The 11,942-nt window shown below is 49.6% G+C and overlaps 1 protein-coding gene across 1 annotated transcript in view; it reads right to left on the bottom strand.

Moving 5' to 3' along the window:
* Positions 1-1,510: 1,510 nt before the first annotated feature.
* Positions 1,511-11,942, bottom strand: part of LOC144764110 (uncharacterized) — a 267,723-nt gene continuing 257,291 nt past the window's right edge. The window contains exon 8 of the mRNA XM_078650278.1: positions 1,511-3,437. Within this exon, the coding sequence (XP_078506404.1) occupies positions 1,732-3,437 (1,706 nt within the window). The 3' untranslated portion in view covers positions 1,511-1,731. The remainder of the gene's footprint in view (positions 3,438-11,942) is intronic.

Here is an 11,942-nt window from a genome sequence, read left to right as displayed (position 1 = left end):
CCTTCTGCCCTCCGTCTCGCTAGGTACCCCTCTGCCCTCCATCTCGCTGGGCACCCCTCTGCCCTCCATGTCGCTGGGCACCCCTCTGCCTCGCTAGGCACCCCTCTGCCCTTCGTCTCGCTTGACACCCCTCTGCCCTCCATCTCGCTGGACACCCCTCTGCCCTCCTTCTCGCGGGACACCCCTCTGCCATCCATCTCGCGGGGCACCCCTCTGCCCTCCATCTCGCTGGACACCCCTCTGCCCTCCATCTCGCTGGACACCCCTCTGCCCTCCTTCTCGCTGGATACCCCTCTGCCCACCATCTCGCTGGGCACCCCTCTGCCCTCCATCTCGCTGGACACCCCTCTGCCCTCCTTCTCGCTGGATACCCCTCTGCCCACCATCTCGCTGGATACCCCTCTGCCCACCATCTCGCTGGACACCCCTCTGCCCTCCTTCTCGCTGGACACCCCTCTGCCCTCCTTCTCGCTGGATACCCCTCTGCCCACCATCTCGCTGGACACCCCTCTGCCCACCATCTCGCTGGGCACCCCTCTGCCCTCCTTCTCGCTGGTTACCCCTCTTCCCTCCGTCTCGCTAGGCACTCCTCTGCCATCCGTCTCGCTAGGCACCCCTCTGCCCTCCTTCTCTCTGGACACCCCTCTGCCCACCATCTCGCTGGGCACCCCTCTGCCCTCCTTCTCGCTGGTTACCCCTCTGCCCTCCGTCTCGCTAGGCACTCCTCTGCCATCCGTCTCGCTAGGCACCCCTCTGCCCTCCTTCTCGCTGGACACCCCTCTGCCCTCCATCTCGCTGGGCACTCCTCTGTCCTCCATCTCGCTAGGCACTCCTCTGCTCTTCTTCTCGCTGGACACCCCTCTGCCCTCCATCTCGCTGGGCACCCCTCTGTCCTCCATCTCGCTAGGCACTCCTCTGCCCTTCTCGCTGGACACCCCTCTGCCCTCCATCTTAATGAACAGGCCCTATACACTCCAACTCAGTAAACGCCCCTCTGCCCTCCATGGACACACACTCTGCTCGCCAGCTTCTCCCGCCATCACCACCTCACTAGCTCAACTCTCTGTTGTCCATGTTTCTGGACACCTGTCTTCCCTCCATCGCACTGGGCCGCTTCTCTCCCCATCCCCACACTCTGCAGCCTTTGTTTATAGAGCACTCGTCTGCCTTTCTACTAGGCTGCTAGAACCTCTGATCTGCATTCCGCTGAAGAGCAGTTTTGCCACCTGACTCCCACTGGACAGTCTCCATGAAGCTTCTCCTTTTATTCTGGACCTTTGTTGCTTTCTTCCACTTCCCTCCAGTGCACTCTTCCTCCCTAGTGTTCTCTCAAGGCTCCCTGTGGAGGGGCATGACCTGTCTCTCAAGTCTCATCATCTGCCTCTCGCACACAGACATGAAAGGACGCACACAATATTTGGCCCCACCCCATCATCCATCTGAAGAGCTTCAGCATGTCTTCTTTGACTATTACTGCAGTGTTTGCTCCTGAAAGTATGATATTAGCCTCTACAATTTCAATTTGTCTGTATTTCCTGTTAAATTATTAGGAACATGACCCCATTTTGTCGAAATCAAGATATTTGCAAGTGCTTTCTATAGTGCATGTAAAAATTAAACTGAGTGTACACATATAAAGCTCCTCCTTTGCGGGAGTGACCAGTGAAGGTTAAGGCAATGTTGATTCCGGGGCCCCAAGTCTTATCTGTACACATCGGGGCCTGGACGCACTCACTGAAGCCCAGCTATGGACTGCTGACCAGTGAAGTGCTCGACACACCCGCTGCACACATAGGTCCCCTCTCCACTCTCATGCAGAGAGCGGATGCCAAAGAGCTGCTTACATTGACTACAAGCATATAGTGGTTCTTCTGTGTGCACGAGTTTGTGCGCAGACAGAGCTTTCTGGTCTTGGAAGCTTCTATCACAGTTCACGCACGGCCACAACCTGTCCCTCGTGTGCTTCCTCTGGTGTGCAATCAGACTTCTCCGCTCTTTGAAGCCTTTCTCACACTCCACACACTTATACGGGGTCTCGCCGGTGTGGATTCGCATGTGTTTCTGCAGGCGTGAATTGTCGTAGAAGTTTTTCTCACATTTTGTACACTGATACGGTCTCTCCCCAGTGTGGGTTCTGTGATGTATGACCAGGGATATTTTGTAACTGAAGCTTTTCTCACACACTGCGCATTTATAGGGTCGGTCCCCGGAGTGCGACTTTTGATGGGTGAGGAGAGCCCTCTTCTGAGTGAAGTTTTTCTCACATCCTAGGCACTGATAGGGCCTCTCCCCACTGTGCCTCATCTGGTGCCTGAGGAGGTCTCTCTTCTGGGTGAAGCTCTTCACGCAGTCAGTACACGAGTGTGGCTTGTCTCCTCCGTGCCTCTTCCTGTGAGCCACAAGAGACTGGAGGTCCCGAAAGTTTTTCCCACATTCGGGGCACTTGTATGGTCGATCCGCCATGTGCGTCCTCTGGTGGGCAGTAAGACTTCTGCGTTCTTTAAAGCCCTTTCCACATTCTGTACATCTGTAGGGGGTCTCTCCTGTGTGGATTCGCATGTGTTTCTGAAGGCGCGAGTTGTCATAAAAGTTTTTCTCGCACTCTGTACACTGGTAAGGTCTCTCTCCTGTGTGGGTCCGGTGATGGATAACGAGGGATATTTTGTAGCTAAAGCTCTTTTCACACTGGGTACAGTGGTAGATCCGCTCGCGGTGGGTTCGCTGGTGCCGGACGAGGTCCCTCTTGTGTGGAAACTCTTTCTCACATTCAGCACAGACATATGGCTGCTCTGCGGCATGGCTTTTCTGGTGCAGAACAAGAGCTGCGTTGTGGCCAAAGCTTTTATCACATTCTGTGCACTGGAAGGATTTTGTTTTTTTGTGTCTCCGTTGATGTCTAATCAGATCTCTGTGTTGGATGAAGCTCTGGCTACACTGAGCACAAGGGTACGGCCCATCGGCGGTGTGGGTGCGCTGGTGACGGAGGAGGGTTGCGCCCTGGCGAAAGCTTTTATCACACTCTGTACACTTGAATGGCTTCTCGTCTGTTTGCGTTATTGCTTGCTGGTTTACCGGCTGCAGGTTGAGGAGACTGTTTTCGATGCACTCATACGGCCAGCCTCTGACACGCATCCTCTGGTGCTGGATAAAGTCCTGAGTTTGGATTCTCCCACCACCCATGCGTTGGGAGGGTCTGTGATGCGGTTCTAGCAGAGAGCTTTTATAGAACCCAGATGGACCGAAGTAAGGTGTTATGTCTGCACCTGTACTCGAGTGAATAGGGGTGTCACTGCCGGCTTTGCAGTCTTCTCCATTGCTCATAATCTGGCGTGCTTCTATATGAAGGGGAGGAGGTCCTGATGCTGCGACGGCGTACTCCTGGGCATCTCTGCTTCCCCGGGAACGGTCCTTTACACTTGCTCTTGGACAGCTCTCCTCTGTTCAAATAAAAGAGAAAGCACATTTTAATTGAAATGACATTGACAACATTTTTAAATGCAGCACATGATACCCGTTTTAAATTGTTGTAGCAAAGTAAATAACTGATGTCATCATCACACAACAAAATGGTACTCCGGAATTTATCAACCCTGGCAGGATGAAAGGCTGACATGGCTTGCTAACATTCAAAGGTGCAACCTGTGGATCAGCATTAAATATCAGTTACAAGTGTTTAAACATAGGCAGTCAACCAAGCAGAGTGGTTCCTATCCAGTTTGATATGTCTGCGCTCGCACAGAGGAAGGCGTGCGCTCCTGCAGGGCTGACATCCAAGAGAACTAGTTGTTACCCATGTATATGTATGTATGTAATGTATATTCAAGTACAATCACAGTGCACAATGCACAAAGGCAGAACATTCGAAATCTGATCCTGTGAGATTAAACCTATGTTACAGGTCAACGTCACTGACATTTTATGGATTCACAAAGGCTCGTAAAAGTACTCCAGGTAATAAGCTACAGGCCTCCATTTCCTAAACTTTACTCAGGAAGACCGTCTAGGGCATGAAATATTCAGCACTTGAAACTTTCTCTTATTAAGAAACAGAGTCTGCGGCAACATTTAATAAAGATGAGAAAGTTCATTCCAATTGCCGCACTGAAAGGCATCGTATTCCTGACTTGGACAAGATCCAATGTGGGCTTTAATATGAAGGAACACGACCAACAAGCAGTATATGAAAACACAACATGCTCGTTGTGGCATTCACCTACTTCAGCTCACCACGAAAATACTGATGCAATACGTACATAAGCGTACTTTACAAATGTAAAGCTCTACCCTCAAGCTGGGAACGCAATTATGATTATTTTAGGTGAGGAAAAGAAATTATTTCACTGATTATTCATTGAAGTTGCGTCTGATTGGAGCACATTTCCGTATTTTCATTATACTTCAATAAATACCACGCGCATGGACTTAAGTTTGGACACAAATCAATCACAGTCAAGAAAAGTAGCACTCCCTGAAAAGGTCCAAAACATGTGGGTGGCAAAGGAGCATTTTATAATATTTAAACCAACCAACGACTGAGTCACAAAGTGTTCAGATTTGTGTAGTCCGCCATCACCATGATCAATCAATTAGGATTTATAAAGCGCGGCTAATCACCCGATAGGATATCGAGGCGCTTGAAGGCCCTGTAGGCTCATTCTGTCAGCCAGATCTTGAGGGCCACTCAGAATTCCGGAAGTGAGGTGATAGCCCGGAGGTGCGTGGGGGAGGGGTGATCCAGGTCTTTGCTGCATTGTAGGAGAAAAAGCGTCCTCCACTTCTGCTTCGGTAGATGCGGGGAGTATGGGCAAGTGATAGGGAGGCAGACGTAAACTTCAGCGGTAGGTGGAAGTTCAGGCGGTGGTTAATTTAGGTGGGTCCTTGGTGTATAGAGCCTTGTGTGCATGGGCCAGCTGTTAGAATTGGCATCTCTTCTGTACGGGAAGCCAGTGCAGTTGCCTAAGGTGGAGTGTGATGTGGGTACGTTGGGAAGGTCAAGGAAGAGTCTGGCTGCGACGTTCTGTATGGTCTGGAGTTGCTGAAGGAGGTGTGCGGCGATTCCTACATAGAGGATGTGGCCATAGTCTAGTCGCCTGGTGATGAGGGCCTCTGTCATGGTGCCTCTCGTGTGCAGGGGTAGCCACTTGAAGATCTTACGTAGCATGCGCAGAATAAGGAAGCAGGGGGAGGTGACCTTGTTGATCTGTGATTTCATGGTGAACTTGTTATCAATGAGGTTTTTGGGTGGTTGGAGGGTATGGGCGCAGGTCCGAGGCCACCATGAGTCGTTCCAGAGGTTGCCGTTGTTGCTGAAGATCAATCAAGCACTTGAAGATCAGTACTTCCGTCTCGTCCGTGTTCAGTCAGTGAAGCTTGTCATGCATTGTGAATGGTGGTCATGATGGTCATAGGGTCAACAGTGAGGGAGATGAGCTGGGTGTCGCCTGTGTAGGATATTGTGTTGAGCCGGGGAGTTCCGATAATGTTGGCAAGTGGGGCCATGTATATGCTGCAGAGTAGGGTTGAGGGATGAGCTCTGGGGGCACCGCACACAATATCCTTGGGTACGGAGGTGAATAGTGGTAGGTGGAACCTCTGTGTTCTTCCAGGAAGCCGCTTTGGTGGAGTACTTCGATCAGCGTGTGGTGCGATATGGTGTCGAAGGCTACCAAGAGGTCGTGTACGTACCTATGTAGTTTGTGCTCTCATCTCATAAAGAGATTAGTAGAGAGTTTTTAGTAATAAGGAAAATGCTACTTACCAGTATGCATCTGTTCTTGGCATGTAGAGCTGCAGAGTTACAAACTGTGCATAGACCGCCACCTAGTGTTGGGCCCAAATGTTGGAGTTTCTTTTTGTCCAGAAAAGTTCTTTTGAAGTCACAAGATAGGTGACTCCTCCTCTGGACCATACAGCGCATGGACATCAGCTCCATCCTCAGATTGTTTTTCGCCATTAGGGAAATGATGGAGCTTTGTAAGAAAAGGAAGGAAGCTCATGTAAGCTGTATCTAATTAAGATAATACTGGAACAGACATGGGTAGCCGGGGAGGCGGGTGGGCGTGTGTAACTCTGCAGCTCTACATGCCAAGAACAGATGCATACTGGTAAGTAGCATATTCCGTTCGAGGCATGTGGGCTGCTGAATTCATATCTGTGCATAGACTGAATAGCAGTATCTCCTCTAGCGGTGGTACCCTGTGCCAGCTGCATCAGTTTGAAAGAGTTTTGAGGACAGCCTGGCCTACAGCAGCTTGCTGCTTTGATTGCACGTCTTTCTACACAATAGTGTTTAGTAAAAGTGTGTATGGTACACCATGTGGCTGCTCTACATATGTCTTCAAGAGGAATATTCCCATGGAAAGCCATGGATGCCCCCATTTTACGCGTAGTGTGTGCTTTTGGGGGACTGTTAGAGTGCGTTTAGCTTTTTGATAACATATCTGAATGCATTTAACTATCCATCTGGCTATTCCTGATTTTGAGATGGGATTACCTTTATGTTGTGGGGAAAAAGCAACAAACAGTTGCTTTGTTTTCCTAAATGATTTAGTCCTGTCCACATAATATAGCAGAGCTCTCCTTACATCTAGTGTGTGTAGAGCTCTTTCAGCCACTGACTGTGGGTTTTGGAAGAAAACTGGCAATTCTATGGATTGGTTGATATGGAAAGTGGATATGACTTTTGGCGTGAACCTAGGGTTAGTTCAAAGTACTACCTTATTTGCATGTATTTGCATAAAATGTTCTCAAATGGTTAGTGCCTGTAGGTCACTTACTCGCCTGAGGGAGGTAATGGCAATTAAAAATGCCACCTTCCGTGTTAGAAATTGTAATTCACATGAGAGGAGTGGTTCGAAAGGAGGTCCCATAAGTCTGGTAAGTACTATATTTAAGTTCCAGACTGGTGAAGGTGGGTGCTTTGGAGGGATTATCCTTTTAAGGCCTTCCATGAAAGCTTTGATTGGTGGTACCCTAAACAGAGACAGGTGTTGTCTGTTCTGGAGATATGCTGCTATAGCAGCAAGATGTAGACTTATGGAAGAGTATGCTAGATTGCATCTTTGAAGGTGCAAGAGGTAACAGATAATGTTTTGTATTGAAGCATCTAATGGATTGATTTGGTTATTATTGCAATAGAATACAAATCGTTTCCATTTAGCTGCATAGCATGCTCTAGTGGCCGGTGGTCTTGCCTCCTTGATAATGTTCATGCAATCAGGAGGTATGTTAAGGTATCCGAACTCTAAGACTTCAGGAGCCAGATCGCTAGGTTCATCGGATTGGGATCTGGGTGCCTGATTACTCCATGGTTCTGAGTTAAAAGAGGGGGCGAGAGGAGCAGGCTTTGGCGGGGGACTACCGAGAGTTCCAGGAACGTTGTGTACCATGGTTGTCTCTCCCATGTGGGAGCAACCAGGATCATTGTGAGTGACTGCTGGCGTAGTTTGCATGCCACCAGCGGAATCAGTGGAGCTGGTGGAAAAGAGTACGCAAATCTGCCTGACCAGTTCATCCATATCGCATTAACTTGTGACAACGGGTGTGGGAACCTGGCGGCAAAGTACTGGCATTTTGAGTTTTCGTTTGTGGCAAACAGGTATATTTCTGGATGCCCCCACTGTTCCAAGAATGGGTGAAGAACTTGAGGGTGAATCTCCCATTCGTGTAGCTGTTAGCTGTGCCTGCTGAGCAGATCCGCTACTTGATTGTGTTTCCCTGGCAGGTGTTCTGCTATTTTTGGGAATTGCCCACTTCCATATGTTCTGTGCTAAGTAGGACAGTTGTGGAGAGTGTGTCCCTCCTTGTTTCTGAATATAGTACATGGCTGTCATGTTGTCCGTCCGGATCAACACAGCCTTGTTGCGCAGGTACTTTTGGAACGCTATAAGTGCCAGAAATACTGCTAGCAACTCAAAGTGGTTGATATGCAGTGTCTTTTGCTTGACTGTCCAGAGCCCTTGGACTGTGTATTGAAGTAGGTGGGCTCCCCAACCTGTCAGTGATGCGTCCGCTGTTAGTACTACTTGTGGAACCGGCTCCTGGAACAGTCGCCCCTTGGAAAGGTTTTGTGGGTTCCACCACTGCAGAGAGTTGTCCACCAACACTAGGACTTTTAATTGTCCATGAGCTTGGTTCCGCTGCCATGCTAGGCATTCCTGTTGTGGACGCATTTGAAGTCGGGCATGGGGGACAATGAATATACAGGAGGCCATCATGCCTATGAGTTGCATGAAGACTCGAGCTGGCAAAGACTGTTGTGGCTGAAACTTCTGAATATGAGTCTGCATATTGGCTATCCTGGCTGGATTTGGATTGAATATGCTACTTACCAGTATGCATCTGTTCTTGGCATGTAGGGCTGCTGACATTCATATCTATAGCATAGATCGTCGCCTAGTGTTGGGTCCGGATGATTGCACATTGTTGTCCTGGAAGAGTCTTCGAAGTATCACAAGATAGGTGGCTCCTCCCCTGGACTACAGTGCGCATGGGCATCGACTCCATCCCCAGATTGTTTTTAGCCATTGTGGCAAAGATGGAGTGCAATAGTGTAAACGATGACCATGTGTAAGAGTAAGTGTAAATTCTGCAGCCGCTACAGGCGCCGGGGAGGAGGGCGGGCGATATGAATGTCAGCAGCCCTACATGCCAAGAACAGATGCATACTGGTAAGTAGCATATTCAGTTCGAGGCATGTGGGCTGCTGAATTCATATCTATAGCATAGAATACATAGCAGTCCCTCCATTAGCGGCGGCCGCCTGTGCCAGCTGCAGACGTTTGAAAAAGTGTTTTAAGAACAGCCTGCCCTACAGCTGCTTGGAGTGCACATCTACACAGTAGTGTTTTGTAAATGTGTGTGGTGTAGACCATGTGGCTGCTCTACAAATGTTTTCTAAAGGAATATTTCCAAGGAAAGCCATGGAGGCCCCCAGCTTGCGAGTGGAGTGGGCTCTGGGGGGGATTGTTAAGGTGCGCTTTGCTTTTTGATAGCAAATTTGAATGCACTTAATGATCCACCTGGCTATACCTGCCTTGGAAATGGGGTTGCCTTTGTGTTGTGCGGAAAAGGCAACAAAGAGTTGATTTGTCTTCCTAAAATCTTTGGTCCTATCAATGTAATACATTAAGGCTCTTTTGACGTCAAGAGTGTGGAGCATTCTCTCCGCCACAGTCTCAGGATTTTGGAAGAACACAGGCAGTTCAATAGTCTGATTGATATGGAACTGTGAAACCACCTTTGAAAGAAATTTAGGGTTAGTGCGCAGCACCACCCGGTTGGAAGGAATTTGTATGAATGGCTCTTGGATAGTCAGTGCCTGGAGTTCACTAACACGTCGCAGTGATGTAATCGCTATCAGGAAAGCCACTTTCCATGTGAAGAACTGAATCTCGCATGAATGTAGAGGCTCAAAAGGTGGACCCATCAGTCGGGTGAGGACCACATTAAGGTTCCATTCAGGAGCTGGTGGGGTCCTGGGAGGAATGACTCGTTTGAGTCCTTCCAGAAAGGCTTTAATGGCAGACACTCTGAAAAGTGAGAGATGCTGCCTGTTTTGGAGATAAGCCGCTATGGCGGAAAAATGTATCCGAATGGAAGCATATGCTAGATTGCATTTGTAAAGATGTAACAGATAACAAATGATGTTGTGCGTAGACGCGTCAAGCGGGTCTATGTTGTGGGCTACGCAATAAATGACAAACCGCTTCCATTTTCCTGCATAGCATGCTCTGGTGGTGGGCTTTCTTGCCTCTCGTATGATATCCATGCAGTCTGGAGGCAAGTTGAGGTAGCCAAACTCTAAGACTTCAGGAGCCAGATCGCCAGGTTGAGCTGTTGCGGATCTGGGTGCTGAATGTCGCCATGGCTCTGCGTCTAAAGTCTGGGTGTGATGTGCAGCCTTTGATGCGGTACCACGGAAAGTTCTAGAAATGTGGTGTACCATGGTTGGCGTGCCCACGTTGGAGCAACCAGGATGAGCGTCATTGAGTGTTGCTTCAGCTTGCGTGCCACCAGCGGAATTAGAGGTGCTGCGGGAAAAGCGTACGCAAATCTGCCTGACCAGTTCATCCATATCGCATTGCCCTGCGACTGTGGGTGCGGGAACCTGGCGGCAAAGCTTTGGCATTTGGCGTTTTCCCTTGTGGCGAACAGGTCTATCTGTGGATGACCCCACTGCTGGAAGTACGGGTGGAGTACTGATGAGTGTAGCTCCCACTCGTGCCTTTGGTGGCTGTACCTGCTGAGCAGATCCGCCATCTAATTGTCCCTGCCTGGGAGGTGTTCCGCCATGAGGAAGATGTTCCTTTGAATGGCCCACTTCCACATGCTCTGAGCCAGATGAGACAACTGTGGATAGTGTGTACCTCCCTGCTTCTGAATGTAGTACATTGCCGTCATGTTGTCCGTCCGGATCAACACGACCTTGTTGCACAGATGTACCTTGAATGCCTTCATTGCCATGAAGATTGCCATCAGCTCTAGGAGGTTGATGTGCATCTTCTTTTGCTGCGTTGTCCATAGTCCCTGCACCGTGTAGTGGAGTACATGAGCTCCCCATCCCTGGAGAGATGCGTCTGTCATCAGTATAATCTGTGGCACAGGCTCCTGGAACGGTCGGCCCTTGCAAAGGTTGTGTGGAGTCCACCAATGTAGAGAGCTGTATGCCCGACCGGTCACCAACACTAGGTCGTTCAACTGTCCGTGAGCCTGAGTCCACTGATGTGCTAAGCACTCCTGAAGCGGACGCATATGTAGTTTCGCGTGCGGGACTATGAAGATGCAGGAGGCCATCATGCCTATCAACTGCATGAACACTCGTGCTGGAAGCGAGTGTTGTGGTCTGAATTTCTGTATCAGCAATTGAATGCTGTTGATCCTCACTGAATTTGGCTGTGCTGTGGCTGCCAGAGTATTTATTGTCGCGCCCAGATACTGCCGTACATGGGCGTGTTGAAGGAGTGATTTTGGGTAATTTAGTGAGAATCCCAGATCGTGAAGAAGGTGAATGGTGTGGGACATGTTGGCAGCGTACTGCTGGGCCGACTTTGCTTGGACAAGCCAGTCGTCCAGATAAGGGTAGATGTGAACGTTTTGTCTCCATAGGTGCGCAGCCACTGTCGCCAGGCACTTTGTGAACACCCTGGGCGCTGTAGTCACTCCGAAAGGGAGGACTTTGAATTGGTAATGCCGATTCTGAATGGTGAATCTGAGGTATTTTCTGTGTGACGGATGTAGCGGAATGTGAAAATATGCATCCTTTAGATCTAATGTGGCGCGGAAATCTCCCTGATTGAGCAACGTCAGAACCTGCTGCAGCGTCAACATGTGAAAGTGTTCTGAGAGAATACACTGGTTTAGGGGTCTGAGGTCCAGTATGGGTCTGAGGGTCCCGTCCTTTTTCGGGATTAAGAAGTACAGGGAGTACACTCCTGTGCCTCTTTCTTCCACCGGCACGAGCTCGATTGCCCCTTTTTGCAGCATGACGAGCACCTCTTGCTGCAATAAGTGCAAATGCTCTATGGACATAGGACGGTGTTTTGGGGGTATGTTGGGTGGAGTGGATGTTAACTCCAGACAATAACCGTACTGGATAAGCTTTCTGACCCACCTGTCTGTGGTGATGGATTTCCAGACTGGCAGGAACTGCTGGAGTCTCCCCCCGACCGGTGTTGTATGGTCAGGGGGCAGTGACAAGGCGTCACTGTTTGTTGGTGGCAGAGGATCGGGAGTTGTTGTTTCCACGACCTCTGCCTTTGGCGCTGTTTCTGCAATAGCCACCTCTACTTTGTTTGTTGTACGTGGTTTGCGCGCCCCCCTTATTGTACTGTGTTTGCTGGGACAGCTGGCCTCTAGAAACACCTCTATTGCCTCAGCGGCGAAAAGAACCACCCCTGAACTGCTGCGACTGGAGAGCCCCCATAGACTTTGCAGTCTCGGTG

The sequence above is a fragment of the Lissotriton helveticus genome, chromosome 6 (assembly GCF_964261635.1).
Source record: "Lissotriton helveticus chromosome 6, aLisHel1.1, whole genome shotgun sequence".
Classification (NCBI taxonomy): domain Eukaryota; kingdom Metazoa; phylum Chordata; class Amphibia; order Caudata; family Salamandridae; genus Lissotriton; species Lissotriton helveticus.
Note: the sequence above shows the minus strand (reverse complement) of the source record. Positions and strands in the feature narration are given on the sequence as shown.